The sequence below is a fragment of the Lentinus tigrinus genome (genome assembly GCF_003813185.1).
Source record: "Lentinus tigrinus ALCF2SS1-7 unplaced genomic scaffold L226scaffold_93, whole genome shotgun sequence".
NCBI classification, from domain to species: domain Eukaryota; kingdom Fungi; phylum Basidiomycota; class Agaricomycetes; order Polyporales; family Polyporaceae; genus Lentinus; species Lentinus tigrinus.
Window position 1 is genome coordinate 1 of NW_027138002.1, and position 20,412 is coordinate 20,412.

The 20,412-nt window shown below is 56.1% G+C and overlaps 9 protein-coding genes across 9 annotated transcripts; 4 read left to right on the forward strand and 5 right to left on the reverse strand.

Moving 5' to 3' along the window:
* Positions 1 to 1,995: 1,995 nt before the first annotated feature.
* L226DRAFT_474391 (uncharacterized protein) lies at positions 1,996 to 2,757 on the reverse strand (the record flags this gene model as incomplete). Its single annotated transcript, XM_067676583.1, has 1 exon — positions 1,996 to 2,757. The coding sequence occupies one exon, from the start codon at positions 2,755 to 2,757 to the stop codon at positions 1,996 to 1,998; it is 762 nt and encodes a 253-aa protein (XP_067528364.1).
* Positions 2,758 to 3,385: 628 nt separating this feature from the next.
* L226DRAFT_576943 (uncharacterized protein) lies at positions 3,386 to 4,399 on the reverse strand (the record flags this gene model as incomplete). Its single annotated transcript, XM_067685475.1, has 4 exons — positions 3,386 to 3,982; positions 4,040 to 4,152; positions 4,211 to 4,338; positions 4,392 to 4,399. 4 exons carry the CDS (start codon positions 4,397 to 4,399, stop codon positions 3,386 to 3,388), a joined length of 846 nt encoding a protein of 281 aa, XP_067528365.1.
* Positions 4,400 to 4,891: 492 nt separating this feature from the next.
* L226DRAFT_576944 (uncharacterized protein) lies at positions 4,892 to 5,555 on the reverse strand (the record flags this gene model as incomplete). Its single annotated transcript, XM_067685476.1, has 3 exons — positions 4,892 to 5,170; positions 5,229 to 5,338; positions 5,396 to 5,555. The coding sequence occupies 3 exons, from the start codon at positions 5,553 to 5,555 to the stop codon at positions 4,892 to 4,894; spliced, it is 549 nt and encodes a 182-aa protein (XP_067528366.1).
* Positions 5,556 to 8,709: 3,154 nt separating this feature from the next.
* Positions 8,710 to 9,896, reverse strand: L226DRAFT_576945 (uncharacterized protein; the record flags this gene model as incomplete). The annotated part of the gene is made up of 4 exons (XM_067685477.1): positions 8,710 to 8,735; positions 8,798 to 9,194; positions 9,252 to 9,687; positions 9,742 to 9,896. The coding sequence occupies 4 exons, from the start codon at positions 9,894 to 9,896 to the stop codon at positions 8,710 to 8,712; spliced, it is 1,014 nt and encodes a 337-aa protein (XP_067528367.1).
* A 650-nt stretch (positions 9,897 to 10,546) lies between these two features.
* Positions 10,547 to 11,650, reverse strand: L226DRAFT_474390 (WD40 repeat-like protein; the record flags this gene model as incomplete). Its single annotated transcript, XM_067676582.1, has 5 exons — positions 10,547 to 10,877; positions 10,928 to 10,984; positions 11,033 to 11,174; positions 11,236 to 11,362; positions 11,417 to 11,650. The coding sequence occupies 5 exons, from the start codon at positions 11,648 to 11,650 to the stop codon at positions 10,547 to 10,549; spliced, it is 891 nt and encodes a 296-aa protein (XP_067528368.1).
* Positions 11,651 to 12,233: 583 nt separating this feature from the next.
* On the forward strand, positions 12,234 to 12,868 carry L226DRAFT_576947 (uncharacterized protein; the record flags this gene model as incomplete). Its single annotated transcript, XM_067685478.1, has 4 exons — positions 12,234 to 12,247; positions 12,306 to 12,412; positions 12,465 to 12,574; positions 12,626 to 12,868. 4 exons carry the CDS (start codon positions 12,234 to 12,236, stop codon positions 12,866 to 12,868), a joined length of 474 nt encoding a protein of 157 aa, XP_067528369.1.
* A 496-nt stretch (positions 12,869 to 13,364) lies between these two features.
* L226DRAFT_474393 (uncharacterized protein) lies at positions 13,365 to 14,444 on the forward strand (the record flags this gene model as incomplete). The annotated part of the gene is made up of 2 exons (XM_067676584.1): positions 13,365 to 14,033; positions 14,091 to 14,444. The coding sequence occupies 2 exons, from the start codon at positions 13,365 to 13,367 to the stop codon at positions 14,442 to 14,444; spliced, it is 1,023 nt and encodes a 340-aa protein (XP_067528370.1).
* Positions 14,445 to 17,116: 2,672 nt separating this feature from the next.
* Positions 17,117 to 17,377, forward strand: L226DRAFT_444588 (uncharacterized protein; the record flags this gene model as incomplete). The annotated part of the gene is made up of 1 exon (XM_067674865.1): positions 17,117 to 17,377. A coding segment is annotated over one exon (261 nt), but the record flags the coding sequence as incomplete, so codon positions are not given.
* Positions 17,378 to 18,340: 963 nt separating this feature from the next.
* Positions 18,341 to 20,110, forward strand: L226DRAFT_474387 (uncharacterized protein; the record flags this gene model as incomplete). The annotated part of the gene is made up of 3 exons (XM_067676581.1): positions 18,341 to 18,622; positions 18,679 to 19,267; positions 19,335 to 20,110. 3 exons carry the CDS (start codon positions 18,341 to 18,343, stop codon positions 20,108 to 20,110), a joined length of 1,647 nt encoding a protein of 548 aa, XP_067528372.1.
* Positions 20,111 to 20,412: the final 302 nt, after the last annotated feature.

Sequence of the window (20,412 nt, forward strand, 5' to 3'; positions counted from 1 at the left end):
GCTTGAGGAGCGTGCTCAGCAGAGCGCACCCCGAAACCATCGTGAATGGGAGGAGCAGGTGCTTGCGAGGTCTGCTGAGCGAAGCGCACCCCGAAGCCGTCGTGGATAGGCTCGGCACGACGATGCGCTTGAGCAGCGGGCTCAACAGGGCGCACCCCGAAGCCATCGTGAATACGAGGGGCAGGTGCCCGCGAGGTCTGATAAGCGGAGTGCACTCCGGAGCCGTCGTGGATGGCCTCGGAAGACGAGACACCATAGTTCGGGGTGTCTGAACGGAATCCATTCTGTGAATAAGGGCCACCGCCAGGCATCCCTGGTCCCAATAGAGCGTTCATGTCCGAAGTGCGGCCGCCGAAACCTGAGACGGCATGAGCGAATGCAGGTGCCTGCCTGGGTAGGTGCTGAGGATGCTGTTGTTGTCGAGTGTGGGGCTCCTGGAAGTGGAAGGGCGAGGGATGGTTCTGGTGGTTGTGCGACTGGACGCGAACATCAGGGTGAGGGGGTGGTTGGTGCTGTGTGTGCGAATGCAAGTGATCCTGACGCTGAGGCGACAACTGGGGATAACGGACACCGCCAGACTGATCCCGAGAAAATGTGGCATGGGGGAGCGACTGGGTTGCAGATGGTTGTTGATACTGGGTGGGTATATCGCGCGTTTCCTTGGACGGTTTCTTGTGGCGCTTCGAAGGAGGCGGGTACTCCGTGCTTTTCTCAGCAAGAACGCGCGCTGATCGAGACGGGGGTGGATAGTCCGCGAGCTCGATGGGTTGTGTAGTGGATGTCACCTGAGCCGAATCGATCACCGGGATAGACGACATGGGTTCGCCCTGGGAGGGCGTTGGTGCGAACCGCTGTGTCTCGTCGATAATCATCAACGAGGGTCCAGCAGCCGCTCTGGCAGTCTCCTCCTCCTCCGCCGTAAGAGGATTCTGCCCAAAGGCTCCCCAGAAGGAGGCCGTGTTACCCTGTACGTTCTGCCTTGGTCACTGCAGGTAACGACGTAAGCGTCAGATCTGACTCACCTGATCTTTGTCGGAAACATCCATCTGTGCAGCCTTTGGACGACGTATGCTCACTTTCTGACGCCCACGGCCGATAGGTTCCGGACTCTTAACTGCTAGAGATTTCGCCCAGTCCTGCAAGGCATTATTAGCGCAAGGACAAGAGCCATGGGTTTCATAAGGCTCACCAAAGGATTTGTTTTTGTATTCTTCTCGTTGATGAGCTTGAGCTCGACTGGCCGCCGCTTCTGCAGCACACTTGGTGGCGGCGATGTGAGGCTATTGAGAGGAGCGCCAGCCGCGCCACCCACAGCGGGCAGGGTGGGGTCGTAATTCGTTACTTCCTGATCGTCACCCAGAGGAAGAGGGACAGCCTGGTGGTTGGGTAGAGCAGCGCCAACTGAGGGCAGGGGGGCGTTGTCGAGATGATTGGGTGTCGGAGCGCCACTCACAGCGGGAAGTTGAGAGTTGTGGCTTCCAGGGGCGCTTGACGATGCGTGTGGCTCGGCTTGAACAGTTTCAGCGGTAGGAGCAATCGATGATGCGTGTGGCTCAGCTTGAACAGGTCCACTGGAAGGGTGCGGGCTTTCAGCTGGGGGACCCCTCGGGGCCTCGGAAGCTGGGGCGGGGTGTGAGGTGTGCATGCTTGAGAGCGATCAACCATTAGCGTGCTTATATGGCTGCAGGCGGGTCCGTGAGGCTCAAAGAGCTGCATTACCAAAGCGGAATCGCTCATAGATGTGACTTTGTCCATATCTTTGCCCGGAGGCGATTTGCCATTGTCTTATGGCTCGTCGAACAGTGTAGAGACGATGACACACATGGATTAAGTAAGGTCTACACGTACAGAAGGCGGATGGATGCGGTAAGCGAACGAACAGCTGGAGGACGCGTATGAGTGCAGGATTACGAGGTTGCAGATGGGGCTTGCATAGCTGGATAATGCGAATGAGTACCAGCAGAATGAGAATAATATGTACTCACCGTGCACGACTCATGCCCTTTCTCCATGAATGCGTACTCGGTACAGGCATGTTCCTTCTGCACCCCAGTTTTCGCTGATCTCGAGAACGACCTGACCGAAGTCAAAGTCGAGCTGCTGGACAACTGGGCGAACGGGGAATGTTTGGACTAGGGCGAGTCGACTGATGTTGTACTCGAATTCGGAGAGGACTACGAATAGCTCTGCTTCCCCCTCGAAGACGAGTGGAGGTGCCATTCGCCTGACCGACACGTTGGCTTGGAGTTCTTCCGAGAACTGGTGATACAGGGCAGTGTTCTGCTCACCATCCACCACGCCCCACAAAATCATCCTACGAGGGGCCTGACCAGGTTCCGCAGCCACCTCAACAGGGATGTGGTCAATACTGACGTTGGTAGGGCGAATGAAAGTGGGAAGAGCGATCCCCACTTGGCCGTGGCTGGATGGGATGTACCAGCAGTTGCCTATACGATTGTCGTCCGAGAGGACAACGGAAGGATCCGTGTCGCGATGCGAGGAAGTGAGCTCTCGAGATATGATGGCACCATCAGTTGACAACGCGAAGTCGCGCAGGAGAACTGGACCTCGGAAGTGACGAGCTAGGTATTCGTCGATACTGCTTTGAACCTGAGGAGATAGGGTGTGTGTAGGTGGGAGGGGAACAGGAAGATACCATTGCGATGGGGCGGTGATGAGCGGGGTGAGTGGCGACAGGCGGGCGGCGAGAAGGATGAGCCATCCGTCGCGAGCGAGAAGATATAATATGATGCACATAATGAGGATCCAAGAGACTGATTGCCCGGCCATGCAACGTCGCGGTCGTGCGGGGGAGGAGGGGCGTGGTGAGGGAATGTTTGACTTCAGCCCAGGCGACGACATAGCCGTAGTTCCTTTCGTCGGGGAACCATCATCCCATCTCACCTGCTTGCGAGCTACACCGTTATCAGCACAGTCATACCTCTCGACGTTTGGCCACGTACTAGTTTGCACATCATTCGCGAACCGTTTGGGATTGAAACGCGCGAAGTGCTCGTCTTCAGGTTGAGGCATGCAGCCTACGCCGGTGCACCTCCAATAAGAACGCAGCTTGAGAGTGAGCTAGGCTTAAGGGCGATGAGGAATGGCGGCGGGACGAAAGAGTGTGTGGACAAGCGCGCGGGCGCGAAGCGTGAACGAAAGCGCGCGCGAAGGAGCGGCGGACAAACGCGCGCGCGAAGGAGCGGGGACAAACGCGCGTGCACGAAGTTGAACAAGCGCATGCGAAAAGGAAGACTACGCAGATCTCTTCCGGGGAATATCAACTTCTATTAGGTACAAAAGGGGTGCATTTGAACACGAGACATGACAGTACAGAGAACATTGAACAACTTGATATGTCTAGGGGCTCTAGCAAAGCACAAGTTTACTCGTCGAAGACGCTCTCGCTGAGGTCCTTGACAACTTCCTCGATGGACTTCACGACCTCCACGATCTCCGCCTCGACGGACGGCTCCTCGAGCTCCGCCTCAACGGACGGCTCCACGACGATGGACGGCTCCTCGACGGACTTCACGACCTCCACGAGCTCCGCCTCGACGGACGGCTCCACGACGACGGACGGCTCCTCGACGATGGAGGGTTCCTCGACGACGGACGGCTCCTCGACGGAATTCACGACCTCCACGAGCTCCGCCTCGACGGACGGCTCCACGAGGACGGACGGCTCCTCGACGATGGAGGGTTCCTCGACGACGGACGGCTCCTCGACGGAATTCACGACCTCCACGACCAACGCCTCGACGGTTGGCTCTTCGACGACCAACGCCCGGAAGGCCAGGGTGCGGGCCCTCTCGAGGGTGTCGAGAAGCAGGGATGCTCGGACATCGTCCCTCAACTTGCCCTGGATGAGCAGACCGGAAATGCGGTACCAATCTTGGGGGTAGGTGAACGCCAGATGGTATCTGGTGTGCCAGACTTGGCGGTGAACGTCGTAGAGGAAAACGTCGATAGTGCGTGCCATCTGTAGATGGATATCGTGAGCCGAATGCAACAGACGTAATAAATCGGTATCGCTCACCTCCTCAAACGACGACATGACATCGTCGCGGAGAACATGGGAGAAGAGATGATCCACCGCCGGGTCGACGCGAGGTTGAGTATCTGAATTCTCTTTGCACACGAGCAGGGCATCTGGGGATGTTGTCAAACAGGTGACACAAAGGAAGATTGAATACTGAATACTACGCACAAGTGTCAGAAGCAAGTGCGACGATGGCGACCTGCACCGGGAGCGCAGAATAAACGTTGATACCCGGGTGGGACCATGACAGCTTCACGCCGTCTTGGTACGTGGTGTATAGGACTCTGGGTTCAGGACTGGCATGTAGGGTAAGTACTAGCCTTCACAGCAGGCGAAGGAGGGTACTCACAGAGACATTGTGAGGTGTCGATGAGCCACTTGGTTGTGAGCCACTTGAGCGTCGAGATGGATGGGAAGTGAGAACAAGCATGGGGCTGAGGGGCAGCCATGTTTATGAAGGGAGAAGACAAAGCAAAGAGCACCGTCGGGACGCGCATAGTCTCGCATCATCTTATCACCTCAGATTAGATAGGCGCTATCATGCTGAGGTCTGACCAGCTATTGGATCTCCTCGAGCGATGGAATGGGCATTTGCGCAAGCCTTATGCATATGTATCTCCACGACGACTTGTACAGGATAATGATTGGTGCACAGACATCTCCCGACCTCCGAGCTTCAGCCTCGACGCGCCACCGCCGCCCCTCTCCAAACCGCCGGCCTAATCTGCACCGCACCACACCTCATCGCACCACACCACACCGCAGCGCACCAAAGCACCGAACGCCCGCCTCAAACCACACAAAGCGAGGTCCGCCCGCAGTGCGCAGTACGAGGTCGCATCGCGCATCTCACTCACCGCCAACACCAAGCTCGGGCTCAGGCTGGGCCTCCTCCTCCTTGTTCTCGTCGTCGTCCATATCGTCGTCATCGGCTTCATTGATGATAGCGTTCACGATGCCTTCGACGGCGAACAGATGCTCGTGATACTTCAACATGGCCTTCGAGTACGCCTCCATGAAGGCCCAGAAGATAATGGACCGAGGCAGGAGCACGGTAACAGTGAACGTGGGAGCCAAGTCCGGTTGGTCTTCCCGGGGGTATTCTGAGATCTCAACGGAGCGAGCGCGCTAGATAACAAAGGGAATCAGTAGTGGCCAAGCCGACGCGGCCAGTGAATGGACATACCAGGTCAGGCTTGAGTTCCGTCTTGGGGTCGATGTCAATGATGTCGACATACATAGTTTCCTCGGCCTCAGGGGCCTGTGTGTCCGCAGGAGGGATGATCAAGAGAACACCTGTACGGACGGAGATGATGAGTGCAAGTCGTGTTCCAAGGAGCGAATGCCACTTACTCGTACTGGGGGTACATTCGACAATCTTGACGCTAGCGATCCCCGTGAAGTAGGTGCCTTTGACCATGGTGTCCTTGATATCGAAGACCACCTTGCCTTTCCTGCAGCCAATGAGAGTAAGTCGAGCAGACCACCAGTGGACAGAAGGGATGTTGAACATACTGATACACGGACATTGAAAACGAGACTGAGCAAATCCGGGAGGATAGTAAAAGGTAGTGGCGTCGCGAGGTGGTGGACGTGGTACGAGTGAGCAGTAAAGAAGGCGAATTTTCAGCATATTTTGTTACTGGGACAAGAGAGACAAAGACGATTGTTCGCCATCGGGAGCAAGCCACGCCAGCTCAAGGCGCGTCCACTGGTCCAGGATCGTTATCGTCCCAATCACATGATCGTGGGGTTGTCTGATTAAGGTCACCCTCGCTTCACGCTGGACTGCTCGCACCATCTCTGCTCGACATTCCCCCGTCTCGGTCAACGTCTTGAACCCGTCGTCTCAGATTCCAAGCACGACATAGAAGGACTCCGACCGAGAGGCACCCGGCTCAGTGCGTATCGCGCTATCAGGATCATGTCGGTGCGTCCCATCTCAACCCCATATTTCTCTTCTTTTCTGCTTCTCATGCCGATGTCAGGCCAACCCCATCGGGACACGTCGCCAATCGCGGAACACGCTTCGCAGCTTGGCGCAGAGATCTGCAATCCGGAATCCTCACTGAGCGAAGTATGTCGATGGCCAGCTCTCCCGCCGAAAGACCACGGACACCACAGGCGAGGGACGCTACCCCCGAGGAGGTTCCTTGGCAGAATCACGGGCTTCCTGGGGCTCCTTATGTCCAGGGCCCTCATGACTGCGACGTCCCACCATGCTCACCAGCTCCGTCCCACTTGCTAACGCTCTCCCGGCTTCTCGGAGTCGCGTGCGAAGATGGAAGCCGAGGACGTCGTGCGGTCCAACACCTACTCCGGACCGAGTCTTGAGAGCGCGGAGAGTGTACGTTGAGGGCCGTAGCCTGAGGCCGACAGTAGCGACACGAATGCACACTTGAGCGCTTGGCACGTGGAGGTACGTATCGTAGTGCATCGCGAGTGCATCCGCTAATCGCCTCCGTCGTCGTGGAATTACACCCAGCCCGTTTGGCTTTGCGCGTCTCGACTCGAGTGACGCGGCCGGGCGATAGGGTACGCTACGCGTGGCGACGAACAGCACAGTGTTCAAAGATCCCTGGACGACGGACCTCGACGACGAGGAGCGAGAGATGCGTCGTATCTAACATATACACGAAGTTTGTCCACGTATATAGGTTGAATGGACTCGTTATTTTCCCAGGCGGATGGTGTACGCGCCCCCCCCACATGGTACGTAAACTCTAACTTCCTTTTTTGATCGATCGAGATTCAGATCTCACGAGACGGTTGCCGAGTGAACGAATAATCATCCGAAACAGTACAATCGCTGGGATCCTTACTCCTCCTCCCTCCCGTACTCAAAACTCAATGCAATCCAAGAAATATCCCCAACACCCCTACTGCCACGGCGGCGAGAACTTCTGCGACATTCGGGACGTGTTTGTCTCGCGTGGTCCGGATGTCGACTCCAAGGCCGACGGCTGCACTCCGTGAGGACAATCAAACTCTAACGAAGGCGAGTCTATGTGTTTTTGCGATATTGCTTGTGCTTAACAAAGTACATTAGGCCTGCCTTACCACCGACGACTGGCGCAGCAACATACCTCCCGAGGAGCGCATTCCCGACAACATACCGACGACGACGACGAGGAGCTTGCCCACTTGAGTCACTTAGAAGTCGACGGGGCATTCGCTGTCGAGTCTCCTCGTAGCTCGAGGCAGCCGTTCATCGCCCTCTTCTTCTCCCTCTTTCGCACTCCGTACCCGTCCGGGATCATGTCCCATGCCTGCAGCTTTGCCCACATACGGTCCTGCTCCGTCTGGCTCGGCTGGTGCGGGGTGGTGGTATTGGTTGGGGCGTTCATGGCTCGAAAGGTGAGTGGAGATATATGAGGGAGTGGAGGAGTACGCTGAAGTGCAGTTGTCGCACGAGCGTCAGAGCCTATTATCCCCTCCAAAGTACCGCAGCGACTTACTCGCACTCAAAGATGGCCACAAATAGCTATAATCTTTGCGCACATTGGTCGTCCAGTAATCGACGGTACGCTACGCTTCTAATTGAGGCCATTCCAAGCTCGATCTCACCATGCCAGGATTCCCACTATTAGCATAGGCCCAAATAAGATTACCCTCGGAAAATAACGCGGCGCTCTCTGGCACATGTGCGTCCACGCACAGATGAGACTCCCTCATCGGCTGGGGGAATCAAGGATCCAAATAACCACAATCCAGAGCGCCTAGCTGCGATGGCGTTCCGGGTCACCTGTTGGGCGCCATTCCGGCAGCCTCGTGGCGCTATGTCTCCTCGGCACCGGTACCGCTCCTCGCCGATGCCGGACCGTCGGCGTCTCCTTGCACCCTTTCACACACTCGACAACTCAAGACACTCGGCTACGTGGCGCTCATGGCTGGCGACGGCACGAACGACGTCGGTGCACTCAAGCAGGAGGATCGTTGTCTTCATTGTCGGTGTCCCCGGAATCCGTTTCTCCATGGCTGTCCTCTCCGCATGGTTCTCCTCTTGGAAGCTGGGAAACTTCAAGCACGAGACGTACGAGAAGCGGATGCGGCTGAGATCGAGAAGCGGAAGAGTCCAAGCACAGGACATTCCTCCCCAGCACGTCGCGCTTCACACCCTCGCACGGTGTCTTCAAGGGCGTCGGTGGTCGTCCCTCGAAACCCTCCCATCCTCATCCTCCCCCACACCGCACCGGCACCCGCACACGTGCAGGCGGCACCGCCGGCCTCGTCGTTGCGGCGGGAGGGGGTTTGAAGCTTTCGCCACCAACCCTCAGCGGTTCGCCGACGATCCGTGCCCCTTTCTCCTTCACAACGTCGTTTCTCAGCCTTCGAGCCCTTTGGATGCCCTGTTGCCCAAACCGTCCATTGTGACGCGAGTGAATCCATTCGTACATGTAGTAGCGTACTTCTCCAATCGCGAAGTATCCCAGGCTTTCGAGTGCAAGGGACCCCGCGCCGTAGGCGAGTAGAGGCGACCATTGGCATTGTCACGCGGTGTTACCCTTCTTGTGCGAAGGTGGGCCAACGCGGGCCAACGCGAGGGAAATCTGTCTCAAAGGTAATCGAATTCACAGTAATTACGGGATACAGTAGGATAGATGGGCAGGTACACTCATGCAGGCGCATACAGGCATAATACTGGCCAGCGCTCAATACTACGTAGCTTACTGCGGAAGGATGAACACAGGCACTACATCGTCAGGCAGCGTCAGCAGAGCTATTCAGGACAGTGTATAAACGGGTGCATCGTACCTGTCGTCTTCATCCTTCGGTAATGGCCTTTGGTGACCCACGAGGGCTTCAGGCCTGGGGTAAGTCCAAGCAGTCTGTCATCGACATCTCGCTTGATCCCCAGAAGGACGGGTCGCCATTCACCGAGTGTGTTAGGGGTTTCAGACCACTGCCAGAGCTGGATACCCCGCATAGAGTGGTGATAGAACAGGTCTCCAACGTGCAGCGTCGGGTGCGGAGTAAGGTCGGGCGGGTAACGCAGCGCTTGCTGAGAGATGGGCAGAGGCTGACCCTTGCCGACCTTGACGTGCCACCACACGTTGTCTTCCTGCGCACTCTTGCTTTTGCCTTTGCCTTTTCGCTCTGCAGCCTTTTCCTCCTGAGTCTGGGCGTGAGGAAAGTCGGAGGAATCGTAAAGCTAACAATCATGACATCAGTTGTGACGGTAATTCCAAGGACGACAACAAGGACGTACGTATGGATCCAGGGATGGAAGGCACAGAGCAAGTTCGGGGGTGGGCACCGAGGGTGCCGTCTGGCTCAGGGCGGTCTTCTGCTGCGCTTTCCGATGCGCTATACGCGTGGACGAACGTGCGGTGTCGCGAGACTGTTCGGACTCCGATTCAGGGTCAACGTCCATGGGTTCGAACTTGGACAGCACTGGTGTGCCCGGGCAGCTAACAGAGGGCGGAGGACGGTAGCTCGGATCCAGAGTAACCGAGCCCACAGAGGGAGCAGGGGTTGTTACCCACGACGCGGCGGGAGTAGGTGTTCGTGAGGATATGTTGCGCGCAGCCATGTTCACAGACGAGAGGGTGGTTGCAGACTTCGCCGAGGACGGAGCCCTTGGCGATCGTGGACGCGTCCACAGTGGCGCATTCTCGGCGGGCTCTGCTTTCACGGGTAGTGCACTGTTCACGGTTCATGGTGAGGATTTAGCTGACAACCAGTGAGGAGGCACTCACGAGGACATCTTCCCAAATTCCCTCAATATGGTGGGCAGTCGAGGGCGGACACAGTACGGTGGCGCAGGCGAGGCGAAGTCCAAGAATGTCGGACCTGCCTCAGTCTTCTCCACACTAGCGTGAAAGTTGTAGTGAGGGCCCTTCCTGCGAGCCATGGGTGAAGCAGAGTAGAACGAGAGAGATGATGTTGAGCGAAACGTTGACGAGGCGGTGAGTGGAGATGCTGAAACGTGGCCTGAAGGGGTTGAGTGTGCTAGAACGACGTTGTCCTCACGCCACTCATCTTCATAAAGATGCTTAGTGAATCAACGACCAAAGGGAAGTCCTCAACGAGGCCGATGGCATAATGATCCTTCTTACCTCGTCGATTATTTCTCACACTCACCGGACCCGGAGGCGTCCCAAGCTTTTGATCGTGACATCAGATTACTTCGGGGGAAATTAGTAGCTACATGCAGTTGCTACAGTCCAAGAGCAGGCGCGGGGAACCATGTCAGGATGAGGATGAGAATACAGAAAAACGACACAGCCCAGGCAAGAGAACCGGAGGAGTTCGCCGACGACTGGTCATCGGAGTTTCGGACCTGCTGGGGTAAATCGTGTGTTTGACCTGCATGCAACGCCTAAGTAATCAGGAAGCATCTCGATGCACGAACGTACTTACGAGATTCTTGAAATTGTTCTATAGTTTTCCATATCACGCAGGGCGACGGACTGTCGACGTTCGTGACGCCCGCAGCTATGAGAAACTCATCGGTGTCGGGTAGGTAGCAGGCCTAGTGCGAATGAGTATCTAGCCGCATCGCTATTGGGAATAGATACGTACTGCGATGGCCAGACACTCCGCTTGCTTGGGGATAGACAGTTGATAGAGGACGCGCACCTCAGCAGGGCCAGCACCTTCCTCCCGACCGAGGAAGTCCGTGATGTCCCATACCGTCAACTGCCCCGCAGTAGTTCCGCCCAACAGGGCGAAACCGCCGTGAATCCAGATTGCCGGAGTCGGAACTTTGCGCAGAACCTTGTGGTCAACCGTGCAGACTGGATCGCCCGAAGCGAGAGAATATACGTCGAAGCCGCGGTCGACGTTGGAGACAGCAATCAGGCTGCCGTCATGGGAAATGCTGGCGAAGGCACTGTGAAGGGAGTGAATGAAGCACGCGTACTCGAAGGGAATATCACGTACACTAGACCGCTCAGCGGAAACGTACGAACCCGCATCCAGGTTGAAATATCATAGAGGCTGGGTGTGGTGAGCGAAGCTAGCAAAGAAGAGATACGCGATACCTACACGATACCATGATAGAGGTAAGTTGCTGCTAGGCGCTGCTGCGATGGAATCCACCGGATGCTTGTTACGAGGATCTCCTTGGCTTCATTGTGTGAGTTCTTCGGGGGTCCGTCGAGGGTTTTCTTGTGGACGTAATTCGGAACTAAATAACACAATCATTTGAGACAGGAGAGTACCGACGGACAGCCTCGACGAGGACTTACCACCGTCTCGTTGCCACTGCCAAATCGACAACTCTGGCCCGGCACCCGATGCCAGTAAGGTAGCGTTGGGAGCCAAACATTCGACGGGGTATCGCTGAGCAAAAAAGCCAGAAATCTCTATCGTGTCCTAGAGCAGTGAAATGGTCAATTTGAGCAACAGAGGGACGTAATCGTACTTTACCCCGCCAAAAGACATCCACGCGATGTGTCCATCGCCCAAGCCACACATGAGCCCTGGATCGCTAGACGGCCATACAAGCTCAAGAACCTCGCTAGGCCCCGTGTAAACATAACAGAGTCTGCCGCTATCGACGTCCCAGATGCAGATACGTCCGTCGAGGCCACCGGTGGCCAAATACGTCCCACTAGGGCTGAAGACAACATTGGTGATGCCCTTGGTGTGGCCGTTAGACATCTTGTGAAGTTCTCGATAGCGGAGAGCCATAACTGAATGAGTGCACGACAAGAGAAGACGGCGCGTTGCTGACAGTGATAAACGATCGGAGGAGGAGGGAGGAGGGACGGCGGACGCCACTCGGTGCTGAAGACGCGTGCATCACACGCGCCGAGGCACGATCACGTGCGCATCTGATGTCACCGGTACCGCACAACGGCGCTAGCTTGTTGTGCTCTGCAACCTTGAACCTTGACAATGACCTCCGCTCCCCCTCCCCCATCAACATAACATCCGGCGTGTTCGGCACTCTACAACTGGTTACATACGCAAGGAAATACTGCAATCGACGCAGAATGCTCTACACGCTCAAGATCTGTAGGGCGACTTCGTGTTCCGGAGCCCAGCTGGATTCCTGCAGCCTCGTGGAGGCTAAGCTAGGTGCGCGACATGCTTTGTTGTCCCGGGTATATATCACCCTCAGACGAACGCGCTCCTCTACTCCTTCCCCATCATCCAACGCCTCTCGACGAGTCGACGAGCCATCCCTCTTCTCGCCACCCACCCTCGTCTCAGCTCAGCACTTCTCCCTCCTACCCACAACATGCCTTTGTTCGAGTACGTGTATGTTGTTTCCGTGCTCACATGCATGTACTGACGCTGAAGTGGTATATAGGAAAGCCGTCATCAAGTTCGACAATGCGAAGACCATCTGCCAGGAGGACGGTCTTGCCCGCGTGTCTCGCACCAGGGTTATGGTCGTTCAGTGCGCCTCCGACACCTGTGAGTCCTTTGTTCGCACTCTCGCTGCTGATTGATCTCACCGGCAGCCCAGTCGCCCTCATTGTGTGCGAGCTTGTGCAGGAGTGCCTCAGTGCCAGGCCTCCCAACGTGATTGTCTGCTCTCCCATCGTGGACGACATCCTGTTTGACTTCAGCGAGAGTGTAAGTCTATGTCCACGTCTCAGCTTATGCTTGCTCACGGCTCGTGCACAGTCGAAGCTGACGGTCGGCATCTTCCACGAGAATGTCTACCACTACATCAAGTTCCAGGAGGATACCGCCTTCTGGGCCTTCACCGGTGTCGTGGCTGGGGCTAAGGGCCTTCTCGCCACTCGTCGCGTTGAGATACAGGACATGTTGGAGACCGTCCTCGATACCATTCCGATGGTCGAGAATCCGCATGCTGTCCCCCCCGAGTACGTTGTGGCTGATGCCGCTACAGGCTCTAACGAGTAGACAGCCTTCACGCTCTCGCCAATGCTCCCTCACGCCTCCGACCTATCCCTGTACAAATTGTACTTCCGCCGTGTTCCGTCTGCTGTTGTATGCTCCTAGATGCGTAGTCCGTGCGATACATAATGATTTGTTCTGCTTCATCTTCGTAGCGCCGGTGGCGCGTGTGCAGCAAGGACCCGGCCGCGGTCCCGTGGCGCGAGCGCCTGTCCTCACCAGCCTAGTAAGGCACCGCGTCGTCAGCCTTTCCACTGCCAGCACGCATACAATGAGCCAAGACGAAACCCCACTAACAACGAACAACGAAAGACTCCGCTGGGAGTCCTTGTTCTTAAGGCTCTTTGTTTCTCAAGCTTGACATGGCCGTCGAGTTCCAGTGGCTCTCGCTCTCTCTATTCCTCTCGTTCCAACCACACGTCTATTTCCCTCGTTACCCTCGCTACCGACATGTCTCTCATTCTCTCTCACAAGGAGGTCGTTCAGGTGAGTCACGCAAGTAATGTCAGTCGTAGACCCAACTAACAACTGCTCTGCGCAGGTTGGCCTACGTATCACGTCATCCGCTGACCTCGACTCCTTCGGCGATCGTGCCGCTGCGAGACCGAGTGTAGGACGAAGGCTGGAGGATCTGAGAGTTATAATCTATGAACAGTTCTCCGTGGCCTCCTTGCAACGGTGCCTTTGCCTGGCCCCAAACCTCGTCGACCTCGATCTCCTTCTCTCGCTCCCCGACTCAGACGTTCCCGGCATCCTGGACAACATCATCCTCCCAGAACTGCGCTTCTTCCGTACCAATATCCCGCATGCTCTACTCCGGCCTTTCCTTGCTGCCCACGACAGAATGTCGATTCTGACATTGGATGCTTGTTCATCGACTGAATCCCCGTGTCCGCTTAGCGCATCCCACCTCCCGCACCTCAAGTGTGTCACAGGGCCTGCACCATGCGTTTCGTCCTTTGTCAATCAGGGGACGTTTCGCCTGACCATGAGCTCTCCAGACGGCGCCTGCAGCACCTCGCTTCTACTTCGTTCATTGCCACTGCCACTCCCCTCCTTGTATGCCCTCACGATCGATTTCCCCGCGAACGATCACGATGTCTTGCTGAGCGTTGTGGCCAGCTGCTCGGGTGTCAGGAAACTCAAGCTCATGGAAAAGCCTTCGCACAAGGTAAGTCTTGTTCCTATGAGCCTATGTGCTGCTCTAAACGTCTATGACACCATGCAGTGTCGTCGTGGCCGACTGTCGACCCGTCGCGCATGGAATGACACCACAACGTGGTCTAAAGCGTTGTTAGGTCTACCTCTTCTTGAAGAATTCATGCTTCGCACCACGTCCAAGCTCGTGCAACGCTCTGGCAGTGAGGACGAAGAACGCAAGACGTTCGTGCGATGGACTAGTGGACTACGTTCAGCCACGCGAGGCCAACCAAACCACCACCCTGCGTTATATCACATCGGGGTATGGTATTCTGCCGACGATGATGACAGGGGCGTTGTCACGCACTGGTCTAAGTGCGGGCAGAATTGGTGCCACATGTCCACCATGCTGAACCCCCCACAGGGATATGAGTTCATCTAAGTGAGTATATTGTGCGCAACCTCCACGTTTTGCTCACTGATGATCTCGATGACAGGCAGTGTGGCACTCGCCTCGCTTTCGGACGATCCACGATGGCGGACGGGCTCGGGTGGTCGTCATCTAGACGGTTATGACCACCGGGGGCGTTGGCTCCGCTTATTTTCGATGTGCAAAGGACAATGTAACTGTACCCGTATCAATTAGAGCTGGCTTTGATCTCGCTGCTATACGTGTGTGGCTGGTAAATACAAAGTGAATACAAAGCACCTTGCCCGACATTGACTATACCGACACCCGCCAGCTGTGGTTCTATCCTACACTCGTCCCGCCATGTCTGTGTGTTCTACCCCATCTCTGTCGTCCCTCGACTTAGACCATATGTTGCCCCACGACGAAACCGAGACCTCTGAAATGCTCACATTAAGCGCTGAGCTCGGCCTGAACGCCGAAGAGCGCGACGAGGACCCAGCAAGCGCGTTCGAACCACTCTCCTCGCCACTTCTACTCTCTTATTCCCCCACGCTCACCGCCAGTCCTGCACCCTCCAGTACTTCCAAACTCACGCCCAAAGTGCGAGACCGGCGCGGGAAGCATGCAGAAGCCCAGCCACACGAACTTGGGAGGGCGACTGGCCCTCAGCTGCGCGCATTCGGTCCATATGACAACCTAGAAGGATCTGAGCTTTATGCAACTCTCCTGGATGAGCTTGAAGTACTATCCGCGTCGTCCGCTGGATTGTTACATGGTATCTCCAGACTGGTCTGTGAACACGTATGTGATTGCATCCTGTATACGCTCCATATACGCTCACACGCGCTCCTCACTCTGTCCGCATGGATCCTCAGGATGCCAAAGGCACTGTACGGACTCCCTCAATGGACAAACGCGTGTTAGACAAGATGTCTGGTGTCGATACCACTTTGCGCGTGGCATATAACGCGTTAACTCGCGGGGATAGTAAGCATCGTCTCCCATCCTCACTTCTTCGCTCACTCAGTCGTCTCAGGGCATACCAGAGAGGCCCTGAGAATCTCTAAACGTCAAGACTGGAATCGTTCGGTTCGCGGTCTTCGCGGCAAGCTCGCATCCGCCAAGCACAATGTCGTCACGCTCAAGGCGAGAGCATCGCGGGATCAGAGACGCATCGCGAAGTTGGAGCAAGACCTCATAAGTCCTCCGTGGACGCCTCAAGTCCTTGAAGATGCCTCACCGAGTTCGACCTGCGTTTCGATCCCTCACCCTGAACTCTCCTCACCGGCGAGCAAGAGTTTTGCAGATGCGAAAGAGGTATGTGATATTGCATCGACAATGTTTCTATGCTCACTATGTGGATATGTGTAGGAGGTGCACATCGCGGCCGAAAAAGACGTTGTGAAGCCTTGTGCGCACACTGCCTATGCTGACATGTTCTTGGTATGTTCTCAGCAACCATCCATTATACCGCGCTAGCTGATCAATTCTGGAATCGCAGCGACGTGTCTTTGCGCTCGGCACGCCACGCCTTATGATATTTTCTGCTCTATCAGTGGTGGTTCTCGTCATCCTCTCCTGCATGTGGCCCCGACCCCCTCTTGATCGACCGGTGAACAACCCATCTCACACGGACGGTTCGGTCCACCCTATTTGGGAAAGAGCAAGATCTCGCCATACGGTTCCATTGCCATCCTAGTGATCTGGTCCCGATTTTGACGAGTACCTTGTAATTAATAAATGTAATTTCGTCTATTGATGTCCTTGTAGTCGCTCGCCGGTGTCCATGTGATGTTAATCTTATCAAATGGCATCTTTGCCCTTCAACGTCCTCCCTCGTCCTCCCTCGTAGTCCGCCGGCCCCCTCCACCGGAATGCCCGTCTGCAGATGCAGCGAGTGCATCGTGTTCAAGTACTACGACGCCCGCGGTGAACTACAGGCTGGGCAGTCACAGCCGTCTAGGATATACAAGCAGCACAATGCCCGGGACAAGATCCGTCAAGCCGCTGCTGGACAGGCCAGAAACAAGACGGAGAATGCGATCCTTTTGGAGGCATTGCACAATAGTGGGTCTAACCCGACCGCGCGGATACCTATCCGCCACAGCGACGAACCAGGTCGCCCGGAGCGCGCTACTACCTCATCTGCACAGGTTGTAAGTCTTCGGTGCTGAATCCTTCCATACGTACGGACTCACGATCACTTCTATTCCGCAGGATCGCCATGCTGTCCATCAGCGTACGGAACTCGTCTCGAAGCTTAACTCTGCTCGCGACGTGCGAGCCGCTTCCATCCCTGCTCAACCGAGACTTGTCTTCCTCAACAAGCCCACGTCAGCCACTGACACGCCTGGCGAGCTTGACGGGAACATGGGCGATAATGCGGTCTTCCGTGCCTATCAAGATTGGCTTCACGAGCAGCTTCTTCAATACGGAGACCTTCCAGCAGTGGGCGATAAGTATGTCGACGGGTGCTACGCTGGCCAGGTCAAGAAGCTACGCGAGGAGCTGAGCCGTCTCGCCGGGCTCAGAAACAGGGCGTGGGCTCGCCTGATCAACGAGACGTTGTTTGATTTCAATGCCGATCCGACCCAGAATGAGCCTGATGCTCTTGTACTCCGTATGCATCTCCATCGTATTCGCAAAGACACATATACTCATTGCCGGCTGAAGCTCAACGTCCCTCAGGCTTGGATCTACCGCCGTTCATCGTCGCAGCATTGCTGATGGTGACCATCTGCCATTCGATCGCCTCCCTCTCCTTCCCCCAGGTGGAGTACGTCCTCGCCACCCTGCGTGTCGTGCTGTTTGGTGCATTGACCTTCAGCCTCGTCGATCGCACGGTAACTCGATCAAGCCTGACTCCCGAACAGGCTGCGCTCTTGCAGAGCATCCCTCTGGACATTCGAACAGTCATCGATATGCTTGGCGTTGAACCCGATGTTACGCGATACGCCTGCTGTCTGGACTGTTTTGCCATCTATCCACCTGATCCATCCAAGCCCGACGATCCGTACCCCCATCACTGCACTCGACAAGAGACAGACCAACCTCAATGCGGCGCGCTTCTCGTGAAGAAGGAGGTGATCGGTCCGAAGCACAAGTCCGATCCACCACGCTCGGTCTTCAGAGCGCTCCGTATCTATCCATATCATTCGTTGAAGGTCTGGCTCACACAGTTACTCCGCCGCCCCGGCATGCGGGACATCATGCGCAACGCGTGGAAGCAGAACACGTCCACGAAGTGTGACGACATCATGGGTGCACCAGCCATTCAGGAGTTCAAGGGTCCGGACGGGGAAACATTGTTCTCCGTTCAGCTGGACGGGTCCATCCATCTCGTCTTCAGTTTGTTCATTGACTGGTTCAACCCCTTCGGCAATAAACAAGGCGGAAAGTCCCACTCCATCGGAGCCATCTACATGGCTTGTCTCAATCTCCCTCCACATCTGCGCTATCGTCCGGAGAACATTTACCTCGCTGGGGTGATTCCTGGTCCTCGAGAGCCGACCGTCTTCGAGATCAATAGCCTCATTCAGCCCCTCGTCGACGAACTCCTCGCGCTCTGGAACACCGGGATATACGTCGAGAGAAGTGGGAAAGAGAGTGGGGGTCTGGCTCTGGCTGCTCTCATTCCGCTTGTCTGCGATCTCCCCGCTGTGCGCAAGGCCGCGGGGGTTGGCGGCCATAGCGCAACCTACTTCTGCTCCTTCTGCATGCTCCCACATTCGGACATCTGCAATCTTGAACGCTCCCAGTGGCCTCGCGCGAAGACATGGTCTGAGCACCTCCACCTGGCGCGCGAGTGGCGAGACGCTACTTCCGATGCTAAACGAGAAGCCATCTTCACCCAGCACGGCATTCGTTGGTCAGAGCTACTGCGTCTCCCGTACTGGGACTTCACACGCTTCGCCGTCTTGGACGTCATGCACAATATCTTTCTAGGCGAACTCCGTCATCACTGGCGTGATCTATGGAAGATTGGCCGCTCCGGAGGTCAGAAGGGAGCGAACAGTGCCCTACACACGCCGCAGGAGCAGGAGACACAGCTGAGACGCATACGTACCGCCATGGAGAACCGAGTGGAGAACACCCTCGCTAGCATGAGGAAGGACTACCTCTCTGGTGTCGCACGGTTCAATCGTGTCATCGGACACACCTCGGGAAACCCGACCCGACGAGAATATGCTGTCGTGCTATTGGAATGGGTCAGGACATACATTATCTGTCTGCCACTGGATGCTGAACGTTGTCTTCGTCATAGGTTGACGCAAATGGTATCCACAAGCTCGAGCTTCCGCCCCCAATGGCTGAGGCGACCCAACAATATCGTCTCCCATATGATGAGCCTCCCAAGCCGACTCGATTCGCCCCGAGCAGTCAAGACCTGCTGCAGATACAGGAAGACATATCAGCCACGATCGTGCCTTCTTGGCTTGAGAAGGTGCCGTCGACCTTCGGTACAGCTAAAGGCGGCAAGCTCAAAGCCGACCATTGGCGTACTGCATGTACTGTGAATGCGGTGATCACTCTAGTCCGACGTTGGGGTACTGCAAACTCGGACCCCGAAGAGCTTGAAGCCTTGAAGAACTACATACATCTTGTCGTCGCCGCAGACTTCGCCTCTCGTAGATCTATGACGCCCGTTCGAGCCGCGGCGTACGAGCATCACATGGAGGCATATCTACGAGGCCTCATCCGGATCTATCATCATACCCTTGTCCCTAATCATCACCTCGCCCTGCACCTGCGACGTTTCCTCGACGCATTCGGCCCAGTCCATGGTTGGTGGACTTATCCTTTCGAGCGGTACAACGGGTTGCTGCAACGCCTGAAGACCAACTTCAAGGCTGGTAAGTTCAGTATCCTTCGTTAACCAGGAGTAGAAAATTCTAACATGTCGTCTCGTCCTCTGCATAGCTGAGATGGCAACGACGTTCATGCGTTACTGGTACATCGGGACAGCCTTGCGGTGGCTTATCCGCACGGTCCTGTGGCCATCTATTGAAGAGTACGACGTCATGGTGAAAAGCTTTGAGAGGGCTTTCAGTGATACTGTCCGGGGCACCCGAGTAACCGACATCCTCGCCTCCAATGGCGCCGACCTCGACAAAGCTGACTTCATGTACGATCGGCATGAGGAGAGTGCCCTAACCGCGGATGTCTACCAGATGCTCCTCGAGCACGTCAATGCCTTTCGAACACCCGCACCCTTCCTATCTGCCCACAGTCCTGCAAATGACGGCAAGGCTCGCCTGCATCCCGCAGGACAGTTCGTTTCGTCTATACACCAGAAGGGTATTCGCTTTGCCACAAGAGCGAAGGGCTTGCGCGACTCATTCATCCTCTTCCGATCTGATGATGGCATGGTGAGGGCAGGACAGATCTCACAAATCTTCTACCACCATCGCATCGAGGAGAACTGCACAATCACCCAGCCTTACCTCATTGTCGACGCATACTCGGACTTGGCACCGGTCGATATCCCGAACGACCCATACCGAAGGTTTCCCGAGCTTGATACATGCCTTTACTACGACCGCTTCGAGCAGCAGCCGCAGCTCATCCCGGCTCACGGCGTTGTTGCACACTTCGCCGCATTCAAGTACATCCCCGACGGCATGAATGAGAGGTGCATCGTAGCAAGAAGCCTGGACAGGGTGAGTGAACTGTCGTTTCAAATAGTGTGGTATTGACCGTCTCACAGTCTTAGATGATACAAAGGTAAGTAGCTACATATCACACCTGGCGTTCTGCTGTGTCTCCACAGCGTACAACTGAGCTCCGCATTGTACGGAGGTGCACGCTTGTAGGCGGCCGGCGTGCACGCGGGTGCGCATTGTGCTCGGCTTGTGCACCGGCGTGCTCTATGGGTTCTGTCGGGAGCGCGAAAGACGAGCACTATAGAGCACGCCGGTGCACGAGCCGAGCACAATCGGCTCTTCCGGGTTGTACGGAGGTGCACGCTTGTAGGCGGCCGGCGTGCACGCGGGTGCGC